At 42.0% G+C, this 26174-nt stretch overlaps 1 protein-coding gene across 3 annotated transcripts in view; it reads left to right on the forward strand.

The window, feature by feature from the left end:
• LOC136885350 (inter-alpha-trypsin inhibitor heavy chain H3) overlaps positions 1 to 25591 on the forward strand; it is a 160351-nt gene extending 134760 nt beyond the window's left edge. For all 3 annotated transcript variants that reach the window (XM_067157863.2, XM_068230393.1, XM_068230392.1), the window contains 3 exons: positions 10594 to 10709; positions 16502 to 16638; positions 25363 to 25591. In XM_067157863.2, coding sequence (XP_067013964.2) covers positions 10594 to 10709; positions 16502 to 16638; positions 25363 to 25435 — 326 coding nt within the window. In that variant the 3' untranslated portion in view covers positions 25436 to 25591. The remainder of the gene's footprint in view (positions 1 to 10593; positions 10710 to 16501; positions 16639 to 25362) is intronic.
• The last annotated feature ends 583 nt before the right edge of the window (positions 25592 to 26174 follow it).

A 26174-nucleotide genomic window follows, 5' to 3' on the forward strand; every position in this document is an offset into this window, starting at 1 on the left:
ACTTCCATCAACCATGGTGACTTGGTCTTCCTATTTTGCCAGTAGCTGAGAATCCAGTTGGTCAACCTGGTTGGATGATCCTAAAGATGTGCCCATAGAATGCTAGGCGTCTCTTCCTTGCTACATTCGTTATTCTTTCACAGTACTTGTAGAGCTCTTGGTTAGGCCGTCTTCTATATCTGTCACCTTCCTTGACTAGCCCCAGAATCTTCCTCATTATCTTTCTTTCCCGGATTTCAAGTTTTTCCATAACTCCCTTCCTGTTGAGTAAACATTCTGAAGCATATAAGGCTTCAGGGCGGATGACTGTCCGGTAGTGCTTCATCTTAGTATTACGAGAGAGACACTTTTTATTATAGGTATTCTTCGTCAGTTGGTAGGCTATTTCAAGCCTGTTAACTCGAGTTGACAAAGCTGTTCCTTCAGAGAGATTGGATTCCAACCATTCTCCCAAGTACTTAAACCTGTTGGTTTTCCTGATCTCTCCCTGTTCCAGATGCAACGTACAAGGAGATTCACCGATGTTCGTGATGAATTGTGTTTTTTCGAGAGACACATGTAGCCCAACCTTTGCTGCTTGTTGTCTGAGAACATTTAGTTGTTTCACTGAAGTTTCTATTGAATTAGATATAATGTACAGGTCATCGGCAAACACCAGACAGTCAACATTGAGCTCATTGCCACTTGGAATCTCCTTTCTAGCTAATTCTTTTCGCCACTTTCCTATTACCTTTTCAAGGGCACAGTTAAAGAGGAGAGGGGACAGACCATCTCCCTGTCTCACTCCTGATTTAATTTCAAAACTTTCTGATATGGTTCCTCTGAACTTTACTCGTGACCTGGTGTTGCTTAAAGTCTGTTTGATTAGGTTGTGGGTCTTCTCATCTAGTCCTAGTTCCTGCAAAATCTTCATAAGAGTAGGTCTGTCTACTGAGTCATACGCCTTTGTAAAGTCGACGAAAATGACAAAGTATTTATTACCGGCCATTTTTGCTTGATGTAATACTGATTGAAGATTGAGTATCTGTTCTGTACAAGAGCGTCCTTTTCTAAATCCTGCCTGGTACTCTAAGTGGGTCTAGTTGAGGTTCGGCTCTATTTAATAAGGCTTTAGAGAAAATTTTGTATGTGACAGGTACCAATGAGATTCCTCGATAATTATTGATGTCAGTCAAGTCTCCTTTCTTGTGCAAGGGATGAATCAATGCAGTGGTCCAGTCACTAGGTAATGTTTCGGTCTCCCAGATGTTTTGAAGAATTTCTGTCAACTTGCTTACAGTCTTGTCTCCAGCCTGCTTCCAAAGTTCGGCTACTATTGAATCTTCTCCGGATGCTTTGTTGTTTTTCAGAGACTGGATGATTTATATTACTTCTTCTTTGGATGGTGGTTGCGAGTTTGGTTGCTTGATGTTGTCTTGGTAAGTAAAAATTGTATCAGGTGATTCACAATTAAGGAGATCCTCGAAGTACTTGGCGAGAAGGTGGCAATTGTCAGAGTTTTTATAGGCTATCTTCCCATCTGGTCCACGGAAATGGAGACTGGTGGACTGTAGTGACTAAGGTTCCGTTTAAAGCCTCTGTAAAAGTTTCTGGTGTTGTTCCTCTTGAAGTCATCATCCAACTGTGTCAATTGGTCTTTTGAGAATTACCATTTCACTTGTCTAATGATATTGGCAGTTATCTTCCGTTGCTCTACGAACTTCACTCTGTTGTCTTGTGTCTTCTGTGAGTTCCACTTTAACCAGGCCATCTGCCTCTGCATTACCGCTTCTTCACATCTACCTATCCACCAGGCATGTTTCTTCTGTTTTAGTAATGGCGCAGTCTTTGTTGCTACTTTAACTAGATTTTCCCTCGATTCATCCCAGTCTCTGCATTCTATTCTTTCAATTTTCTCTGTAAACTGTTTGCAAGTTGCAAGTTTTTCTAAATCAAACTTAGTAAATTTAACTGACTTGGTTCTTTTAGTGTTCGTACTGTAGGTAGAAATTTCAGCTGTATTTTGGAGAGGTAGTGGTCGGAGTCCAAATTTGCTCCTCTTAACACACTTACATTCTGGATCTCTCTGAGCTTTCCTTGCAATGGCAACATGATCTATCTGAAATTCTCCTAAGAGGTTGTTGGGTGACGTCCAGGTCTTCTGTTTCCTTGGTAGTCTCTTAAAGGCCGTTGACTTCATTACCAGGTTGAAGGCTTTGCAAAGTCCCACTAGACTCTCCCCATTTCTATTTGTTCGTAAGTGAGCTGGGTATTCTCCCACAATGTCTCTAAATTTGCGCTCTTTCCCCAACTTTGCGTTGAAGTCCCCGAGTAGAATGATTGTATGACGCTCCGGGACTTTGCTGATGATGTCCTCTAGTTCTTCCCAAAATGTGTCGGTACTTTCAGGGTTACGTTTATTGTCCTGATTGATAGGTGCGTGAACAGTGTATATCTTGTTTGTGCACCGGAAGGTTAGAAGGGACACTCGACTACTGGGCGTGTTGAAGTCAATTACCGAGTCCAGTATCTTATGGCTTACAATGAACCCAGTCCCCAGGTGTGGCACATTCTTCATTCTCCTGCGCTCTACCTTTCCCTTAAAAATACGGTACCCCTGCGAATCAAAGGCATGCTCATCTGTATACCTGGTTTCCTGTATTGCTGTGATTAGTATCTTGTGGTGAGTCAAAGTGTCAGTTAAATGCTTCAGTTTGCCTAGCTTAAGTAATGAGTTGATGTTCAATGTGGCGAAATAGTTCTGTTCCTTATATCGGATCTTATTGCTAGTAGTTCCAGGACGCTCCGACTCGTCCTCAAAGCATGTTGGTGTGGGCTCCCCAGAATCCGAAGGCCTACTAACACCGCCTAAGGTGGAGGTGGATTTGATACCACCTGGGTTAGTTACTTCCGTGAGTTTGTCCTCCATGCTTTAGTTGAAAATTGTCTTAGGAGACCAGAGGTTAAACCCCCTGATCGAGATACTACCGAGGTTGTGAGCTCCGGTAGGTTTATTTAGGGTTTTCTCTCTTAGACTGGTTGCCTTCCCAGGCTGACAACGGAGACCAATCTTCCCCACAGCGGTTCTTCCGCCTTCCTTGCCGTTGGATGATGTAAACCATCTTCGTCCGCCTCAGAAGCCGTTGACCGTTTTTGTCTTAAGTTTATTATTGTATTATCGCAGACCACCAAGATGGCTCCCAGCAGTAGGCAAAGATCTATTGCCATAGAAACGCCTCAATGGAAGAGTGGAGTTAAATATCTGGTTGGTAGTATCTATGGAGACCAAGAAAAGTTAGCGAGTGAGTGGTTGTTAGGGCAAGGTTAGTAACCAAAATACACCCTTAGTAATTTATCTATGGAGCAATTGTAGCAAAAACCAGCATCGAGGCACTTAGGGCAATAAAATGAAATAAAATTATGCCTCAAATCAATTAAAACAAGCTCTAGACTCTTAAGATAACACGTTCACACAACCACCACGCCAATTATTATTATTATTACACTGACTGACAGAGCAAATGCAACACCAAGAAGGAGTGGTTCGAAAGGGATGAAAGTTTATTTCAAACCGATATACAGGTTACACAGTGCGCACGGCATCGACTCATTAGGATGTAGGACCACCGCAAGCGGCGATGCACGCAGAAACACGTCGAGGTACAGAGTCAATAAGAGTGCGGATGGTGTCCTGAGGGATGGTTCTCCATTCTATGTCAACCATTTGCCACAGTTGGTCGTCCGTACGAGGCTGGGGCAGAGTTTGCAAACGGCGTCCAATGAGATCCCACACGTGTTCGATTGGTGAGAGATCCGGAGAGTACGCTGGCCACGGAAGCATCTGTACACCTCGTAGAGCCTGTTGGGAGATGCGAGCAGTGTGTGGGCGGGCATTATCCTGCTGAAACAGAGCATTGGGCAGCCCCTGAAGGTACGGGAGTGCCACCGGCCGCAGCACATGCTGCACGTAGCGGTGGGCATTTAACATGCCTTGAATACGCACTAGAGGTGACGTGAAATTATACGCAATAGCGCCCCAAACCATGATGCCGCGTTGTCTAGCGGTAGGGCGCTCCACAGTTACTGCCGGATTTGACCTTTCTCCACGCCGACGCCACACTCGTCTGCGGTGACTATCACTGATAGAACAGAAGCGTGACTCATCGGAGAACACGACGTTCCGCCAATCCCTCATCCAAGTCGCTCTAGCCCGGCACCATGCCAGGCGTGCACGTCTATGCTGTGGAGTCAATGGTAGTCTTCTGAGCGGACGCCGGGAGTGCAGGCCTCCTTCAACCAATCGACGGGAAATTGTTCTGGTCGATATTGGAACAGCCAGGGTGTCTTGCACATGCTGAAGAATGGCGGTTGACGTGGCGTGCGGGGCTGCCACCGCTTGGCGGCGGATGCGCCGATCCTCGCGTGCTGACGTCACTCGGGCTGCACCTGGACCCCTCGCACGTGCCACATGTCCCTGCGCCAACCATCTTCGCCACAGGCGCTGCACCGTGGACATATCCCTATGGGTATCGGCTGCGATTTGACGAAGCGACCAACCTGCCCTTCTCAGCCCGATCACCATACCCCTCGTAAAGTCGTCTGTCTGTTGGAAATTCCTCCGTTGACGGCGGCCTGGCAGTCTTAGCTATACACGTGTCCTGTGGCACACGACAACACGTTCTACAATGACTGTCGGCTGAGAAATCACGGTACGAAGTGGGCCATTCGCCAACGCCGTGTCCCATTTATCGTTCGCTACGTGCGCAGCACAGCGGCGCATTTCACATCATGAGCATACCTCAGTGACGTCAGTCTACCCTGCAATTGGCATAAAGTTCTGACCACTCCTTCTTGGTGTTGCATTTGCTCTGTCAGTCAGTGTATTATTATTTGCGTGTGGACCCTGTTGGATCGTGCAGCGCTTTTATGATTCCCTTTTTTTGGTCTTCTATGTGGCTTTCATTTTTTTCTCCGCGGGCGCTCTTCCTCTCTTCAGTGTACTTGGTTCCTGGTCTCCTTGGAAATTCATTCTCTGGCTGTACTACCCATCTTTTTACGGAACAGATTTCTGTTTACTATTTCTCATAACAGTATCTGAGCTTTCTCCACGTCCTGTTTTGACTTCTTGGATCCATGGTAGACTCTTCAGTTTTCTGCTGTGTGCACTGATCTTGTTGTTGGGAGTCTTTGAACGTGTCCATCTTCGTCTTCTAATATCTGCTGCCAGGTTGGACAGTTTCTCTGCTGCTATACGGTATTGCAGTATGTATCAGTCGTAAGCTTAGTCTTGACCAAGAATTTTCTTCATGATCCCTCGTTCATTGCACGATTGCTTTATTTTTCTTTCCTCAGACCACCGAGAATTCTTTTCATCCTTCTTTGGAATTCTTCCCTTTAACTCAGTATCTTTTCAGTCTATCGACCACACAATTTAAATATAACTATTACACTATAATATACCTGTAAAAACCTATTATTAAAATCCTTGTCTAGACGCGCGAAAATTATTAAGTTAATAGTCGCGCACGGAGGTAACCTCCGGGATTAAAGATGCGCGTCATTTTCGTCCTTTTAGATGTTGTTTTGGCGAGTTCGATTGCAGAATTCTTCTGTATAATTAAAAGAAGTAAAAGTGTGTTTGATCTAAAAGCAGAATACTGTATACCTTAACTGTGTCGAATGATCATATGATATTAAATACGTGAGATTCGCCATTACCTACGACGATCACATCATATGAAATATGAAATAATATTTTTCTAAAATAACTTCAGAAGAACAAAACAACAAAGTCATAGACCTCCAAAATAAAAGATTATGCACTAAAATATAAGGTAATTTACTTAACCGCACACGGAGGAAACGTCCAGGCGATGTCACTCGTCACAACAATGATCCCACACTCGCACACAGGACGCTCGATCGCGGCCGAAATGCTGACAGGACGAGTCCAAATGAACAAGGAGAAAGGTAGAGGGATGGGGAGACCCACAGTTCAACTGGGAATTTCAGTACCGTGCAAAATGTAATCGGCCCGGAGGAAATCTCCGTGAGCGACTAATTAAAGGTTAAGAAAGGAATAAAAATACTATTAATGTGTTTCTATTGCAGGTATGCTCTATACTGTAATATTTATATTTAAATTGTATGTTGGTCAGACTGAAAAGATTCTAAATTACATTTCAATGAGTCGACGATGGATCATATGACTACCTTCTTAACAAATTGAAATCTTTGCAATCTTAAAACTTTATCTTTCTTAAATGTCTCTTTCTTCTTCTGCGCGAATGGGCCACTTAGGAAAACGCAGAATAAACATTTGTTGAGCTTTCCTCCTTGCCCAATAGTTCTTCATTTTCATCGAGTCTTGTGATTCCAGTTCCACCGACCAAGTACGTCATGTTGGTTTCTTCCCGTCTTTCTCAAATCTCCTTGTGTGAACAACTTTCCTAATTATATTTCTATGCTGCATATTTGGTGATACCAATTCAGTGAGGTCTTCCTCTACTTGCTTGTACCATTTTGATCTCGTGCGTTTGAATTGGAAAAAATGGGTATTCGATAAGTAAGCGTGTTATTATTCATTCTTTCCAAATGGGTTATAAATTCAATTCGTCGCAGTCTCGTTGTACCGTTAGTATAGATATTTTTAAATATATTTCCGATTTGGGTTTGTGGTAATGTATTCCATTTTTAATTCTTGGCCCTAAGATTTTCCTCATGATTTTCCTTTCTGTAGTCTCTAATTGTTCCTTTAAAATTTTACGACGTAATTTGAGAGTTTCTGAAGCATAAAGAGTTTCAGGTTTGATCACTGATCAGTAATGACGAATTTTAGTGTTGCAGGACAGGCACTTTTGGTGTAAATATTCTTTGTATGTTGAAAAGCAATTTCCATTTTCTGAACTCTTGAAGTTACTGATTTATTTTCATAGTCATTTTCAGTGTTCCGTTCACCTAAATTCCTTTACTCTTGCAATTGTATTTAGATCAATGGTCAGTTCACGAGGAGCAGTTTTGATATTTGTCATAAATTTAGTTTTTGCTTGTGATATTTTAAGCCTCTTTCTAATTCTTTCTTGACCTCATGTATTCTCCTCGTTGTTGACTTTTGCTCCCAAAGGAACTTAAATATCTGTGTTTTTTTTTAAATCCATTCTATAAATACAGGGTGAACTTTAATAAAACCGACAAACTGCAGGGACTTATTCCTGACTGGAAATGGAGGGAAAATGTCCTATGAACATGTGTCCGGAAATGCATCGTTGCGACGGTAGAGGGCACTTCTCTGACTACTTGCAGTGTGTTTCTTCTCTTGCACTATATGTAATGGCTGAAGCATCTCACCAGCATCGGTTCAGCATCAATGTTTGGGCAGGGATTCTTGGCGACCACATACTTGGACCAGTTATTATTCCACAACGCCTCAACGGAGGAAAGTACTTGGACTTCCTACAGAATACTCTGCCTGGATTGCTTGAGAATGTGCCTTTGGCAATAAGACAGGTTATGTGGTTTCTGCATGATGGAGCACCACCCCACTTCCGCATTACAGTTCGCCAACACCTCAACAACAACATCTTCGCCAGGCGCTGGGTAGGACGCGGAGGCCATGTTGCATGGCCTCCTAGATCACCGGACTTAAACCCCCTGGATTTTTACCTCTGGGGACATCTGAAAAGCGTTGTGTATCCTGCACCAGTTCTTGATGTGCAGACCCTTCAACAGCGTGTTCACAACGCCTGTGACGCTATTCGGCGAGAGGATGGAACGTGCGGAAGAGTGAGGCAATCCATGATACGACGTCTGAACGCGTGTACTGGAGGCCACTTTGAACATTTGCTGTGACGTGGATGCGATTCAGCTATGTACTGCGTTCCGGAACTATTTGTTGTCGTTGCACGCACACCGTCCATTTCCGGACACATGTTCGTAGGATATTTTTTCCGCCATTTCCAGTCAGGAATCAGTCCCTGCAGTTTGTCGGTTTTATTAAAGTTCATCCTGTATGTTCAAAAATAACAAATTTTTCTTATTGTTTCTGATATATTTCCTTATTACTTCTTAATTGCCATTGTTCTGTTGTTTTCATTGGATCTAAGAATTTTATAATGATTCTTCTTTCTAGTACTTCCAGTTCATCTAAACTGTAGTTCACAACTTCTTGCGTACGCACAATCTACATTCTGGTTTCACCACTGTATTCTGGTGCCTTATTTTATTGTGAAAATTCTTAGTGATGCCATACGCTCTTTCGACCTTGAGTACATTTTCTTCTAGAGTAGAGTTTTCTAAATCATGTTCTTGAATTTCTCCCAAGTATTTGAATTTCTTTACTTTCTCTATTCGACCAACATCTGCCGTCAAAAATTTCGGAGTGCGTTTTTAATTTTTGTAACAATTTTTTTTACAGATATTCTCAAAATTCTTTTGTGGGCTATTTCTTCCAAGAGACTGATTTCTGTTGTATTATTATTATTATTTCATTCTTTCTTCGTTAGCGTCTTCTAGGGACCACGTGACAATTTCAACGGTTCATCCTCTGTTGTTCCTTCTTCCTCCGATATTCCTTCATCATCTCACTATGTCTCCTTTTCCTCTCATCGGTATATTTTGAGCCCCCTTTCTTTCCCTCCCGACCTGCAAATCCTTCCATGTTTAACCCTTTCTTTCTAAAAATCTCTCTCTTTGTTGCTGTTTCTTCCCTTATACTGTTTCTTTCCAAATCTTTCTTGACTTCATGAATCCAGGTTGTTGTTGACTTCTTGTTCCAAAGATATTTGAAGATCTGTTCGGTTAAACTGTTCTCATCCATTATTTATAAATGTCAAAAAATATCAATCGCCTCCTCCGCATTGTATCTGTTATGTTTTCTATGTTCCGGTATATTTTATCCTTACTTCTTGATTTACAGAGTTCTGTAATTCGTAGCGGACCTAATATTTTCCGTATAATTTTTCTTTCCAGTACTTCTAATTTATTCAGCTTGTACTAGGCTTTCACTCCCGTATACACTACTGTGTTGTAGATATTCCTAGTTATGCTCTGTCCATCTTGTATATCCTTTCTCCTAAAGCGGATTTCTTCAAACCATTTTTTTGAACTGTTTCTCTGAAACATGTGAATTTCTCTACCTTCCTTATTCGAGCAATTTCTGTTATTAGAAATTCTGGAGCATTTTTTATATCTGTCATAAATGTGGTTTTTTTTCTTCAGAAAATCTTAAACCTGTTCTCTTGGCTATTTCTTCCAAGAGACTGACTTGTATTGCTGCATTTTCAGGTTTTCCGAAAGTATGGCGAAATTACGATTATTTTTATTATTATCATCATTATTATTATTATTATTTCTTGATCCGTTATGCCCAACTAGAGCATCTTTGAATTCATTAGCACCTTTTTTGGTTTTTCTTCTTCTCTTCCCAATATCTCTTCATCCTCTCGCTGTGATCCTTTTTACGTTATTCAGTCCAACCTGTATTTATTCGGGTGGACTTTACAGAAAATTTGTGTTTGTCAATTAAGGTTCAGAATTTTATTCTATCTTGAATGCTTTATTCATTAATGCCAATTTCATTTAGGTCTTCACTGATTTCTTTTAGCCAATTACTGTGATGTTTCATTGATAAGGCTAAGTTTAAACTTTTTTGTGAGCCTGTTATTATCCATTCTATATAAGTGACCATACAATTTTCATCCGGATTGTATCTGTGATTTCATGTGATTTACTTTTCATCCCAATTCCATTTTCGCATTTTGGTCCTAAGATTTTCCTGAGGGTTTTCCTTTCTTGTTTTCCAATCATCTTCATTCGAGATCTGCCACCAATTATAATAATTTCAGATGCATAACGTGCTTCTGTTTTAACTACTGGGTTATAATGTCGAAATTTTGCCTTTTTGGATATAGTTCTTTTATTGTATCTATTCCAGGTATTTGTATATCCTCTTATAAGTTTTATAAGTTTTGCAATTCTTTCTTTGTTAGCTTTCTGATTTAACCCTGTCGGTTCAATAATTTCACCTAGATACTTACATTTATCTACTCGAGCGATGTTTCCGTATTTGGTGATTAATAGTTGACTGTTGAAACCTGATCTAGTCCCTTCCATACAATTTGTCTTTTCGTAAGAAATTCGGAGTCCTATTTTGGCTGCTATTTCATGGAGTTTTCTTACAGACTGAATTGCTTCCTGTCATTTGTTAGATAGGATAGCAATGTCATCAGCAAATGCTAGGCAATAAAGGTGAATTTTGTTTTGGATACATCTACCAACATTTATAACTTTAGTTTCATTTTGCCTTATCCTAATCACCTTTCCGGAACTATACAAAATAGTAATGGAGATAATCCATCCCCTTGTCTGATTCCTGTTTTGATTTCAAATGGTTCACAAATTTTTCCTAAAAATGTTACTTTCCATGAGTGTCGGCCAATGTGTGCTTGATCAATTCTCTTGCTTCCTTGTCAACTTGGAATTCCTCTAGCAGGTTAAACACTGTCTGTCGTCTGTCGGTCCACGGAGATGTATTAGGAGATGTATTATTATTATTATTATTATTATTATTATTATTATTATTGAAATAATGCTCTTTGTTATAATTCCTTGTTACAGCCGCAGCTATTTTGCCCCTGACCGCCTACTCGTGGTTCCCTGCCTTGAGTATTGACACCAACGTCACTCTGCTGACAAACGGAGTGCAGGAGACTTTCAGGATAGGGTACAATGAGGTAACATTACAACGTACTTCTTTGTCATCATTATCATCTTATTTGTCTTCTATTTCGTTTCCCTCTGCTCTTCTCCTTCATTCTCTCCTTACTCTTCTTCTGTCATTCTTCTGTTTCTGCACCTGTTTATCCATTTCTTTTCCATCCTCTTTCTTATTCTTCATCCGACTTGTCTCCATCTTATCCTTCTCTTCCTTTCCTCGTTGTTCATGTTCTTCCTCCTCTTCTCCTCCTTCTTCCACTCATCAACATTTGTTTAATTATTTAATTGGAATACACAGGCGCTAATCCCAATGACATTATTCATTCATTCATTCATACATTCTATATACAAGTACTACATATTAAATATTTAACATATAAGGAAAAAATAAAACCAGAAGGAAAACATATAATTCATACAATAAAGCCACTATAATGCAGAAACGAAAATGACACATGTATCCAGATTCAATGTTAAAGAAATACAGTAATTTCCTTACCTTCTTTAGTAAATAATTAATTATGTATTATTAGTCCGCCTCTGTGGTGTAGTGGTTAGTGTGATTAGCTGCCACTCCCGGAGGCCAGGGATAGATTCCCAGCTCTGCCACAAAATTTTGGAAAGTGGTACGAAGGCTGGAACGGGGTCCACTCAGCCTCGGGAGGACAACTACGCAGAGGGGGATTCGATTCCCTCCTCAGCCATCCTCTAAATGGTTTTCCGTGGTTTTCCAGGCAAATGCCGGGATGGTACCTAACTTAAGGTAACGGTAGCTTCTTTCCCTCTTCTTTGTCTATCCCTTCTATCTCCCCATCCACCATAAGCCCCCTGTTCACTACAGCAGGTGAGGCCGCCTGGATGATGTACTGATCCTCCTCCCCAGTTTAATCCCCACCCAAAGTCTCACGCTCCAGGGAACTGCCCTTGAGGTAGTAGAGGTGGGATCCCTCGCTGAGTCCGAGGAGAAAATCAAAGGAAATGTAATATTAACTATACAATTATTACATAGGAAAGAGAAAAGATTATTATGCATGTTAATATTAAAATAATGGAATGAAAGGTAAAAGGCAATGAGAAAATAAGCACAACTGAGTAACAAACACCCGGTCTAGAAAGCCAAGAATAACGGCCGAGAGGATCCGTCGTGTTGACCACACGACCCCTCGTAATCTGCAGGCCTTAGGGCTGAGCAGCGGTCGCTTGGTTGGCCAAGGCCCTTCAAGGGCTGTAGTGCCATGGGGTTTGGTTTGGAGTAACAAACAATAATTTAAAAAGTGAATTAGCAACATGGCAGCTAAAATTAATTCAGAATATTTCTTAGTGAAATGCAAGGGGATGTAATTTTATTATATAATCATCATTATCTATAAGGAGGAGAGTTTTATGTCTATATGCATTTTTTATTTTCTATTTTGTCTTTTACCGTATTTAAACTCCGTTCTCATCTTGTTCTCGTTTTAGTTCAATCTTCCTTTCTTCTTTTTATGAATTACCTCCCTTTTCATATTTTGCGTTTTTTATTATTATTTTTATTCTGATATTTCATCGTCTTCTTCAGTATCCTTTTCATCTTCCTTCGCTTCCTTGTCTTATGTTTTCCTTTCTTCTACTCTTTGTTCCAATTCTTCCCTTTTTCTTCAGTTATTCTCCTTCTTCCTTTTCGTTTCCTTATCGTATTCTTCTGTGGTATCCTCTTACGTTCATTTTCTCCCACTTCTTCGTCTTATATTTTCTTCTCATCGTACAATTTATTTCCTTTTCCTGCTCAACTTACTTTTCCTTCCTCTTATTGATACTTTGCTGTTCCTGTTTAGGTTTCCTTATTATTCTGTTTCTTCATCGTCTTCTTCAAAATCAACTTCACGTTCTAGATGCTTCTTCCTGTTTTGATTTCTTCTTAATCTAATTTTCCCTTTTAATGCTGTTATTGTACTCCATCTCCTTCCTTCTTTGCTTCTTATTCTTTCTCTTCAATTAGTACATCAAAGATCGTCACGGTAACTTGTTAGAGTTAAACCGTGGATCTTTGCGGAGGCATACGATGTCAATATGCCAGCTCTCTTGTTATGGATAGTAGTTGTAGATTTCTCCGTTTGGCGCTAATAGGTGACCCCTGAACGCAGAATTCAGCAGGTCTTGGGTCGAGGCAACATCTTCACACACACACACACAGAACTTTGCGGTTTATGGGTTTGCTATTTAAGTGTTTCAGTTTCTCGAACACTTTAGTTGTTACTGAAGCTGTTCATCTCAAAATAATTGGAATGAAGTTATTGCAGACCAGGTCACTTTCAGTGCACACGAGCAACTTTCTAAGCAGGTAGTAAAACCCCGCAAGTCTCTCATTTCGTAATTGTCATAATTATTATGTGAGAAAATGAAAGCTGCAACATAGGTGCATCATTCTATGCGGAAATCCAGTAAGTCTGATGATTCAAGTGGTTGTGACGACACTGGGAACTTTGGGTATGGTTTCGAAACTCTGTAAATCATTGATTTGCGGTGCTTCTGAACGTAAACATTGTTGACTACAACTCCTGGAGACCTCCACTCTTCAAGAACTCTGTCCTGTCCATTCAATCCCATGGGAAGGGAGTGCTTCGGGATATGAAAGTATGGTTTCAAGTGTCACAGTATAACTATTTTGTGTATTCTAGAGACCATTTTGATATATTTAATACTGCCCAGTACTTTGATGGTCTTATAAGATAAAACCTCAGGCTTCTTAACTGTACTCTCAGTGCCACTGTGATGCCAGAAAAAAGCGTGTGCAAACAGAATATTCCATTTAATATACAGAAAATGAGGGATTTGAAAAACTTCGAAGGATACATACCGAATGAAGGGGAAATTCAAAGATTCTCGTAAACCGTGTATGACTGGGACATTACTGAGAGAGAGACTGGTTAAACAAGGTTGTTCAATTCAAAATCATTTCCAAGGTGTGTACATTCATAAAAACGCAGTTTTCTTAAGTTTCTAGGGATGTTTTTACTAACTGACATGGAAATTATTTTCTAGATGAATATTGTAGGCTAATTCGACATTTTCATAAACATATGCTATGTTATGATAAAAAATTCTTCATTCGTTTTTTGAAATCACGTACGTTATGAACATTTAAACAAGTCTTGCAACTATTGTAATATTTATACACACTGATGCGATTTGCGGGAAATTTGAATCAATGTAATTTTTAGATGTATAAACACGGCTACCAACGTTCGTTAATCTAGCACAATCCTTTCTCGGTGTTTGAATATCTTTATTCAGCCAATATACCTTTCAGGAGATGATCCATGTAAACTATGAACAGCATGTTGCATTAACACTTCCCCTGTGGGTGGTGGACGCAGACGAAGAATGCACCCACCGTATCCCCTGCCTGCCGTAAGAGGCGATAAAGGAATGATAGTGTTAGAACAATGTGATTACTCGTGATTAGTGCCATTACGTGCAGAGCACAATGGGTCGTCGTTACTTGCGACTTAGTGTTGGCTACTGAATGCATGATTCGAAGCAGTGTATCGATTCATTCAAGTGTCCGAGCGAATCGATTCACAGGAACGGCGAGCTCACGGCACACGATTCAGCTTACTCCCAGCGGACAGTGCTGAGTGGCGCACTCACTGGACGTTGACGGGGAGCCGAGCTTCCGCTGCAGCGAGACAGTGAATCATGGCATATCGAAAGAATCGTGAACGAGCGCGGCTCAGTGAGACACATGATATACACGGCTCCCTATCGGCTCACTGGACACTGGCGGGTGACGGTGAGCTGAGCTTCCGCTGCAGCGAGACATACAGTGAGCCATGGCACACCGAAAGAATCGTGAACGAGCACGGCTCAGTGAGACACAAGATACACACGGCTCCTTATCGGCACACTGGCCAGTGGACACTGGCGGAGAGCCGGGCTTCCTCTGAGGCAATGCATACAGAGCCATGGTACATTGAAAGAATCGTACGCTAAATGGACTCCCGAGCTCAGCTCATTTGAAAATAATACCCACTTGCATTCACTGTCCTCTTCTTGCAGGGAGATTTAAATAATAGATGGATTTATTTTCAGTGTTAAAAAGGTAACAAAACATAATTCTAAAGTAACTAGTAAGTAGGTAGGCTATTAGGTTATACTATTTATTAGTTCAATGAATCTTAGTATTATAACTTAGTTGACATTTGACAAATAATTAAACTCGACTCTAGCCTGCCCTATGACTATGAGTCATGCTCATGACCACTCGAAAGCATCTGTTTTATATTGGGAAGAACGGCTCAGTATTGTCTCAGTTCATACGTCACATCGTTGCACAAGACTTCAATAATATGTGAACAGTAAGTGAGCCGACTGACGCAATAACTTAACCAACAGTATGTTGAATCACAAAACCAGTGGGCTACTGTACATCTCGGGTAGCCTATACAAAATATGACGATTTAAAAAATTCCTCTGCTGATAGAAAAATACAGTACATATTTTCAAAAATGACTTAGCGAGTTGGACGTGCGGTTAGTATCGCGCAGTTATGCGCTTGCATTCGGGGGATGGTGGGTTCGAACCCCACTGTCGGCAGCCGTTAGATGGTTTCCCGTAGTTTCCCCATGTTTACACCAGGAAATCCTGGGACTCTACCTTAATTAAGGCCATGGCTGCTACCTTCCTAATCCCAGACCTTTCCCATCCTACGTCGCCGGAAACCTTCGATGTATTAGAGTGACTAGCAATTTTTTCTAAGAAAGGACTTCATATTATGAAGACCAGATAGCAGCAGCGAACAATGAATGCTGTTGCTGCTGTCTGACAATTACATACTACACAGATGCAGCAGGAGCGGTGACTCTAATGTCCCGTGAATCGGATCACTGTATCGATTCAGTAACGTGAGCGGAATCAAATGAATCGATTCAGTAAAATGAATCGAATTTCCCATCACTATTGCGACTAGTCCCACATTGCGAGGAAAACCATAACTCTCGTTACATAGAAGCGGGACCATTATGTGAGAAATACTACGGACCTCGGCGTTGTTTGTGAAAGTGTCATCGTGTGCATTCCACCGGTCAGTTCCACTGTGTTCGGAATGAGTCTGCGTTACCTATGAGTAGTACCACTTAATAAGGGACACCATGGGTTTGTGTTGCCTGTGGCCGTTACCATAATGTCTGATACACTGAGGGTCCACACTGCCTATGATTAGTAGCACTATGTGAGTAACACCATGAGTACACGTGGGTTGTGATTAGTTCCACTAAGGTGAGAAACTCCGCGGGATTACCAGCGTCCGTGATTAGTCCGACTATGTGAGGAACACCATGGGTCTGCATTGCTTGTGAGTAATGCCCTTATGTGCGAAACACCATAGGTTTGTGTTACCTAAGAGTGGTGCCATTGTGTGTGACAAACCATAGGTCTACATTACCTGTGATTAGTACAATTATGAGGGGTCGGTGATCCGGATTTTGGACGCCTTTATATAACTATATCCACTGATTGTTTTTATTTCACGATAATTTTTTCATCGCCATTCTTTTTTGACTCTAGTCAGTAGATACATTTTGAAGTTTGAATTTTCATTTCGTTCACCTCGTAATATTAGGGGCCGATGCCCTACCTGTTAGGCCCCTTTAAACAACCAACATCATCATTAATACTATTCCGGAAAATCCGCGTTCTGTACAACAGTACGTGGCGTAAGTCGTACAAATTAATTGCACCAACAACACTTAGAACAATGACGTTATAACGAGGGATAACTGTATATTTCGTACAATTTGTTCGCAATGCATTGTGTGTATTTGTTTTTCAGACTAACACAGCCCACGACCAATGTGTGTCCTCACTGACAACGGCTGAAGCACATTGCCGCCATCTTCCACACTGCGCTCTTCCGGAATTCTCCGAGGACATCAACGTGTACTTGCAGAACTTCTGTAGGATCGACAGGTGAGTCATTGAGTATACACGGTGGAACCAGGGGGGTAATAAATGAGATACGGGCCCGCCTACCAAAATACAGAAATCGGCCCCCTCAAATAAAATGTTCAATCTACGAAAATCTAATCTTTATATTAAAAGAGTTTACAACAACAGCTTTGGCAAATCCATCCGTCCGTTCTGCTGGACCGATTTGCTTAATGTTTGGTTTTATTCTCTCCGGACTTAGCTACCAGTCAGTCATAAGACATTCATAAGTCTCTAAGATCAGCCACCTTTGAGCAATCATAAAATAACATCGTTAAATGATCATTGCAATAATTGCAGGCGAAGACTTACCCTAACCTGCAATACGTTTTGCACTTAGCAGGTTGCTAAGCGACTAACACTTTCATTAATATTCTGATAGGTATATTTGATTTGCATTTCCTTAGCAATGTTGTTGCATGCAGTCATGTTTGATTACTACCTGTCAAGCCAGAGAGTATACACTTCCTCTGATCACGGAAGAATATTAGTCTTTGCTGTATACTCTTTCGATTCTCTGACCTTCCCCAGCTTCTAAATATACTCAACAGATGGCAGAACTTTCCTAATGACTCACATACTGCTAATAGAATACATCGACGTACGGACAGACGGGAAGGTGTCAAGCCGACTAGTCTTCTCTATGACCACTAATAAAGCGTAGGGACAAACTCTTAAAAAAGCAGGTGTGTATTTACCGGAACCAGATACGGCCGAATAGTCGAAGCATAGTTAATAGAGATGTGACAAACGGTTATTTTTGTGTAGCTGCTACACCTGACACTGCTTCAAGGAAGTAACTGTGAAAAGTAGCGGTTAAAATAACGTCCAACGTTACTCACCTTTTATTGGTCACGGCTTCAAGCTTGTCTGTGTTGCGAAGTCCCATTCATTCACTCGTACATGCGCGCACACATCACTACACTGTTGAAAGTCGGTGCAGCTATAAAGTTAAAGTTAACGAAAGGTAGACAACGGATGAAATGAGAAGACAACATAGCGCCTTTTCTGAAATCTAGAGGAATGAGTTTGACAATACTCTGATCAAGGATAGAAGACAAGAAAACATGATGATCTGTCTGCCAAACCTCGACACAAACTGCTACAAAAGGATCGATTAAGTAAAATGAAGTAATGTTATCTTATCTATAATATCAATATGGAAAGTTAGCACACTAATTTATTTATAGTACAAGAAAAATTATACGGGGGAAACCTATAATAATATTATAATGTAGGTAGCGCTGCGTGAAGTCTGAGTCAACAATTACCCATGAGGAGTTGAATATGTCATAACAGTTTACACTTTAGTTACCAGATGACAGCAGCAACTTAAACAAATACACTATATACAGGGGCGTATTCTCCTTGAATGCAAGGCATTCATTGCATGCGTTATGATAACACAAAGAACTGTCTGATTTACGATTTTAGGTTGTTTCAGGTCAAATATTAACGATTTTATCTCTCAGAAGTTCAAAAGGTCCGCGCAACTGTACTAGTTCCGTTGCTTGACTACGTGTGGTGCTGGTGTAGTCTCGCCGTCTACTCCACTCTCGGAAGAAAGAGACAGCAAATGGAGGAGTTAAGGATGTAAGGCATTCAATCTTAAAATTGCATTCAGTGGCAGACGTAGTTCTGAAACCCTCCGAACGATGTCGCTGCAATTGAAACTTGGTCAGAATTTGTCACCCCATACCCGTGCTACCCTCTGCCATCTGTTAGCAACTTGGAGAAAGTCGGCATCTTTGCGAACGGGACACACAGATTACACCCCAGCGAGAACCCAACGTGACGAAACTGACCAATGCCACTGGGGTGACTTACCTCCCGTGCTTGAGTTGTAGCTAACTAGTGAGTTCATTCATTGTGTGTTTTGCTGATTAGTGAGTTCATTCTGTGTGTGCTGTTCCTGTGCTATTCGTCGTTTTGGTGTTTTATTATATTTTGCGCACATGTGGTATTAACGATGGATGAGTCTAAAACGGATATAATTGTAAATCAGTTTGAAAAGCCATTTACTGGCCGTTCGTTTGATGAAGAGATTCAGATAGTTAAAGCCGGGAGACCTCTACCTTCCCTCGTAAATTTATTCTTCTTCTCCTTCTTAATCTGCTTACCCTCCAGGGTTGGCTTTTCCCTCGGACTCAGCGAGGGATCCCTCCTCTACCGCCTCAAGGGCAGTGTCCTGGAGCTTCATTTCTGGGTCGGGAGATACAACCGGGGAGGATGACCAGTACCTCGCCCAGGCTGCCTCACCTGCTATGCTGAACAGGGGCCTTGCGGGGGATGAGGAGATTGGAAGGGATAGACAAGGAAAAGGGAAGGAAGCGGCCGTGGCCTGAAGTTAGGTACCGTCCCGGCATTTGCCTGGAGGAGAAGTGGGAAACCACGGAAAACCACTTCGAGGATGGCTGAGGTGGGAATCGAACCCACCTCTACTCAGTTGATCTCCCGAGGCTGAGTGGACCCCGTTCCAGCCCTCGTACCACTTTTCAAATTTTGTGGCAGAGCCGGGAAGCGAACCCGGGCCTCCGGGGGTGGCAGGTAATTACACTAACTACTACACCACAGAGGCGGACCCTCGTAAGAAAACAAGAATTGTGTACGCACGTTCAATCCAGAAACTTACAGTAAAACTGTTTGGCTCGAGTTCACCTACATGTAATTAGGGTGAGTAGAATTGAAATTTACTTAATACATTTTGTTAACTGCGTGGTTACTAGTTGCATGCCTCAGTGGAGATTCCAGGATACGCCGCTGACTATATAGTATTTGACTTGAAGCAATCTCCTACGAAAGCGCTCTCACTTGGAAGACATACGTACAATCTGAACTCTGAAGGTCACATTCTGTGTCTGTAAGCTGCTACTTCGCAGTTACTGTTTTCACTAGTACGTTATTTTGTTCTCGTTACTTGGTAACCTGTTATTTTTGTCTTCGTTACATTTGTAAAAGTGACATGCATGTAACTGTGAGACAAAGTAACTCCTACGTCATTTTTCAGCCGTCTCTAATAGTGAATATTGTATGGAAAAAAACTCTTATAAATTACATTACGAATTATTAAATGTTCATAAAACTTGAAAATGGCAGGAAAAACAATATGAGTACCAAGACGAGTTATCTCGCCTATTTATAAGGAACGCTGAGGAGCAGTGCGCTTGCGCTGTCTCTTTGCGAGCACAAGGCAGCAGCGATCAGTGAGAGATTGATGTTTCAAGCGGACAGGGTACGTCAACAAGTGGCAGAGTGGCGACAGGGAGCAGTCGTGTTTGACCATATCCATGCCCATCCAGTGCGTGAAGCTGCTGGATTTGTGGGTGTTTCGCAGCGTATCTGCAAGTCGCGTGGCGACGAAACACGACGTCAGAATTGTGTTCGGGGAAAGCTCCTGACTGAACACTTTCCACAGCTTGTGAATCAAAACCGCTTCAAAACCCGACAGGAGCTGCTGCAGTCAGTGAATGAAGGTCCATCCCAATCTGTTAGCGAGAGAATATTGAGGCGGGAACTGAATGCAATTCTTATTTGGAGTCGGTCATCTCGCAGGAGGTCATTGCTCACACAGGCACATAGAGCTGGGCGTCTTCAATGAGCTGGAAATCATCGAACATGGACAGGAGCTGACTGGTGGAACGAAATGTGGTCGGACGAATCACGTATTTGCCTGCATTCCAATGACGCACGTCCTCGAGTGCATCGCAGGCCAAATATGCATTTCATCCTGGATGTGTGCAAGGTCAGTTTCAAGCCGGAGATGGGTCTGTGGTGGTATCATGGATTGGGCCTGCTCACTGAGGTCACCACTAACATGAACCACCATGTTTATGTAAACATTCTGGATGATCAGGTGTTGCCTTTCAGCCAACATCTGCATGATGAGTATGCTATGATAACACGATTTTTCAAGATGACAACAGCAAAGTTCGTCGGACTGGATGCATATGCGACTGATTTTATGAACACTCCCCAACCCTATTAAATCTCGATTGGCCTCCAAAATCACCTGACCTGAACCCCATTGAAAATCTTTGGGGCATGTTGGAACAGCGGATTAAGCCCCGACATCAGCATCCCCGCAATCTTCTGGAATTGCGCGATCAAATCCTCAGCGCGTGGCTTAATCTGGATGCGACGTACCTGCACTCACTTCCTAACTCAATCCAGAGGGTTATCGGGTCCAGAGGCGGAGTCACACGGTCCGGAGAGCTTATATTGTCAAATTATAAACGATGTATCAGAACCATACCGATGAAAACTCAGCGAAAGATTTTCTTTTCGAGAAAACGAGATTTCATTGTTACTTTCGGGTGTGGATTCAAATTCTGGAACTCGCCGTATTTGTTGCGGCAGAACGCTGTGCTACAGAGAAGGGAGGGGAAGTGTCAGTGTATGATAGCCGAAGACAGAGATAATGCAGACAAAATACAAGAACACACATCTGAAAATATGTCTCGTCTCACGAAATTAGTAACATAAAATATGTGGCCCGACGTTACCTAGCGACCGTGTAGGCTGTGATGTGAAGTACTGATGGATGGCCATGACTGAGAGACACATTATCAAACAGGGGCGTTAAAGTGCAGATGGTCGATGTGATCTTGCAGGCTGTGATGTGAAGTACTGATGGATGGCCATGACCGAGAGACGTATTATCAAAGAGGGGCGTCAAAGTACAGATGGTCGATGTGATCTTGCAGGCTGTGATGTGAAGTATTGATGGATGACCATGACCGAGAGAAGTATTATCAAAGAGGGGCGTCAAAGTACAGATGGCCGATGTGATCTTGCAGGCTGTGATGTGAAGTATTGATGGATCACCATGACGGAGAGACGTATTATCAAAGAGGGGCGTCAAAGTACAGATGGCCGATGTGATGTTGCAGGCTGTGATGTGAAGTACTGATGGATGGCCATGACCGAGAGACGTATTATCAAAGAGGGCCATCAAAGTACAGATGGCCGATGTGATCTTGCAGGCTGTGATGTGAAGTATTGATGGATGACCATGACCGAGAGACGTATTATCAAAGAGGGGCGTCAAAGTACAGATGGCCGATGTGATGTTGCATTTTTTATTGAAGTATTGTTGAATGGCCTTGACTGAGAGGCACCTTATGAAGGAGGGGCGTCAAAGTACAGATGGCCAGTGTGATCTTGCAGGATGTGATGTGAAGTACTGGTGGATGGCCATGACTGACAGACATATTATTAAAGAGGACTTTAGAGTACAGATGATCTATGTGATCTTGCAGGCTGTGATGTGGAGTGTTGATGGATGGCCTTGACTGAGAGTCGTATTATTAGAGTACAGATGGTCTATGTGATCTTGCAGGCTGTGATGTGAAGTACTGGTGGATGGCCATGACTGACAGACATATTATTAAAGAGGACTTTAGAGTACAGATGGTCTATGTGTTCTTGCAGGCCGTGATGTGAAGCACTGGTGGATGGCCATGACTGACAGACATATTATTAAAGAGGACTTTAGAGTACAGATGGTCTATGTGATCTTGCAGGCTGTGATGTGAAGTACTGGTGGATGGCCATGACTGACAGACATATTATTAAAGAGGACTTTAGAGTACAGATGGTCTATGTGATCTTGCAGGCTGTGATGTGAAGTACTGGTGGATGGCCATGACTGACAGACATATTATTAAAGAGGACTTTAGAGTACAGATGGTCTATGTGATCTTGCAGGCCGTGATGTGAAGTACTGGTGGATGGCCATGACTGACAGACATATTATTAAAGAGGACTTTAGAGTACAGATGGTCTATGTGATCTTGCAGGCTGTGATGTGAAGTACTGGTGGATGGCCATGACTGACAGACATATTATTAAAGAGGACTTTAGAGTACAGATGGTCTATGTGATCTTGCAGGCTGTGATGTGAAGTACTGGTGGATGGCCATGACTGACAGACATATTATTAAAGAGGACTTTAGAGTACAGATGGTCTATGTGATCTTGCAGGCCGTGATGTGAAGTACTGGTGGATGGCCATGACTGACAGACATATTATTAAAGAGGACTTTAGAGTACAGATGGTCTATGTGATCTTGCAGGCTGTGATCTGAAGTGTTGATGGATGGCCTTGACTGAGAGTCGTATTATTAGAGTACAGATGGTCTATGTGATCTTGCAGGCTGTGATGTGAAGTACTGGTGGATGGCCATGACTGACAGACATATTATTAAAGAGGACTTTAGAGTACAGATGGTCTATGTGATCTTGCAGGCCGTGATGTGAAGCACTGGTGGATGGCCATGACTGACAGACATATTATTAAAGAGGACTTTAGAGTACAGATGGTCTATGTGATCTTGCAGGCTGTGATGTGAAGTACTGGTGGATGGCCATGACTGACAGACATATTATTAAAGAGGACTTTAGAGTACAGATGGTCTATGTGATCTTGCAGGCCGTGATGTGAAGTACTGGTGGATGGCCATGACTGACAGACATATTATTAAAGAGGACTTTAGAGTACAGATGGTCTATGTGATCTTGCAGGCTGTGATGTGGAGTGTTGATGGATGGCCTTGACTGAGAGTCGTATTATTAGAGTACAGATGGTCTATGTGATCTTGCAGGCCGTGATGTGAAGTACTGGTGGATGGCCATGACTGACAGACATATTATTAAAGAGGACTTTAGAGTACAGATGGTCTATGTGATCTTGCAGGCTGTGATGTGAAGTACTGGTGGATGGCCATGACTGACAGACATATTATTAAAGAGGACTTTAGAGTACAGATGGTCTATGTGATCTTGCAGGCTGTGATGTGGAGTATTGATGGATGACCATGACTGACAGACATATTATTAAAGAGGACTTTAGAGTACAGATGGTCTATGTGATCTTGCAGGCCGTGATGTGAAGTACTGGTGGATGGCCATGACTGACAGACATATTATTAAAGAGGACTTTAGAGTACAGATGGTCTATGTGATCTTGCAGGCCGTGATGTGAAGTACTGGTGGATGGCCATGACTGACAGACATATTATTAAAGAGGACTTTAGAGTACAGATGGTCTATGTGATCTTGCAGGCCGTGATGTGAAGTACTGGTGGATGGCCATGACTGACAGACATATTATTAAAGAGGACTTTAGAGTACAGATGGTCTATGTGATCTTGCAGGCTGTGATGTGAAGTACTGGTGGATGGCCATGACTGACAGACATATTATTAAAGAGGACTTTAGAGTACATATGGTCTATGTGATCTTGCAGGCCGTGATGTGAAGTACTGGTGGATGGCCATGACTGACAGACATATTATTAAAGAGGACTTTAGAGTACAGATGGTCTATGTGATCTTGCAGGCCGTGATGTGAAGTACTGGTGGATGGCCATGACAGACAGACATATTATTAAAGAGGACTTTAGAGTACAGATGGTCTATGTGATCTTGCAGGCCGTGATGTGAAGTACTGGTGGATGGCCATGACTGACAGACATATTATTAAAGAGGACTTTAGAGTACAGATGGTCTATGTGATCTTGCAGGCCGTGATGTGAAGTACTGGTGGATGGCCATGACTGACAGACATATTATTAAAGAGGACTTTAGAGTACAGATGGTCTAGGTGATCTTGCAGGCCGTGATGTGAAGTACTGGTGGATGGCCATGACTGACAGACATATTATTAAAGAGGACTTTAGAGTACAGATGGTCTATGTGATCTTGCAGGCCGTGATGTGAAGTACTGGTGGATGGCCATGACTGACAGACATATTATTAAAGAGGACTTTAGAGTACAGATGGTCTATGTGATCTTGCAGCCTGTGATGTGGAGTACTGGTGGATGGCCATGACTGACAGACATATTATTAAAGAGGACTTTAGAGTACAGATGGTCTATGTGATCTTGCAGGCCGTGATGTGAAGTACTGGTGGATGGCCATGACTGACAGACATATTATTAAAGAGGACTTTAGAGTACAGATGGTCTATGTGATCTTGCAGGCTGTGATGTGAAGTACTGGTGGATGGCCATGACTGAGAGTCGTATTATTAAAGTACAGATGGTCGATGTGATCTTGCAGGCTGTGATGTGAAGTACTGGTGGATGGCCATGACTGACAGACATATTATTAAAGAGGACTTTAGAGTACAGATGGTCTATGTGATCTTGCAGGCTGTGATGTGAAGTACTGGTGGATGGCCATGACTGACAGACATATTATTAAAGAGGACTTTAGAGTACAGATGGTCGATGTGATCTTGCAGGCTGTGATCTGAAGTGTTGATGGATGGCCTTGACTGAGAGTCGTATTATTAGAGTACAGATGGTCTATGTGATCTTGCAGGCTGTGATGTGAAGTGTTGATGGATGGCCTTGACTGAGAGTCGTATTATTAAAGTACAGATGGTCGATGTGATCTTGCAGGCTGTGATGTGAAGTGTTGATGGATGGCCTTGACTGAGAGACCTATAGATGGGTGTTTTTATCAAAGAGGCCTCACCTCATCTGAATATTTCATCCGTGGCAGTTTCGCAAGCTCCGAGTCAGTTTCCCCTTTCGATGCTTTGAAGCGTGCACGTGTCAATTCCGTATTCCATACAGATATCACTCCAAAACTACTCCTTAGATATAAATAAATTTGAGTTCCATTTATTGAAAGATATATTTATAATCATTTGTTTTTCCCAAAGGAAAATTTCACACCGTTTCTTGTTGTTCTTTCAGCTTCATCGGCGTGTGTTGTCCCGACAGCCCTATCATCAACATATCAACAACAGAAACACCAACAACTGCCTGAATGTGCGTTCAGGTCAAACCAAAAAAATATGTGAATATTATTAAAATGAAACCATACCAATAGAACTTGAGAATTATCTTCACCTACAACTGAGGATGTGTCCTGTACTGAAATAACAATAAACTTACAAAAATAAAATATAAATATAAAATGTAAGTTCTAGATTATTTATTTATTTATTTATTTTTTTTTATTTACCTGCCCGATTCCTTGGTTGAATGGTCAGTGATGTGATCTTCGGTTCAGAGGGCCCTGGATTCGATTCCCGGCCTCATCAAGGATTTTAAAATCTATGATTACTTCATTCAACTTGGGGGCTGGGTGTTTTGTTCTTCCTATTACACATTTACATACAACATATGACACTACAGGAAGACGCAATGGTGAGTACATCCATTTTTAAAGGACTGGCGTCAGGAAGGGCATCCAGTTGTCAAGCAGCGCCAAATCCACACACAAGGTGATGACCTCCATAACTGGGTAAAGTCTAGGGAGAAGAAGAAGAAGATTTATTTCATTACCTGTCGTTGATGGCTTACTTTCTGTGTAATTTCGGAGAACATAACTTATCTTTCTAATCCCGAATGGAGAACAGAGGCAGGGGATAATCGTCCATTGTAAAGTCATTGTTGACGAATTATGTGTCTTCACGTGGCTTACCATGATAACAATGGAATTTCACCATTGTTGAAGAACTTTTTTGACCTCTCACCTCTGACCTGAATTTAGGGAATTCTCC

The sequence above is a fragment of the Anabrus simplex genome, chromosome 14 (assembly GCF_040414725.1).
Source record: "Anabrus simplex isolate iqAnaSimp1 chromosome 14, ASM4041472v1, whole genome shotgun sequence".
NCBI lineage: Eukaryota > Metazoa > Arthropoda > Insecta > Orthoptera > Tettigoniidae > Anabrus > Anabrus simplex.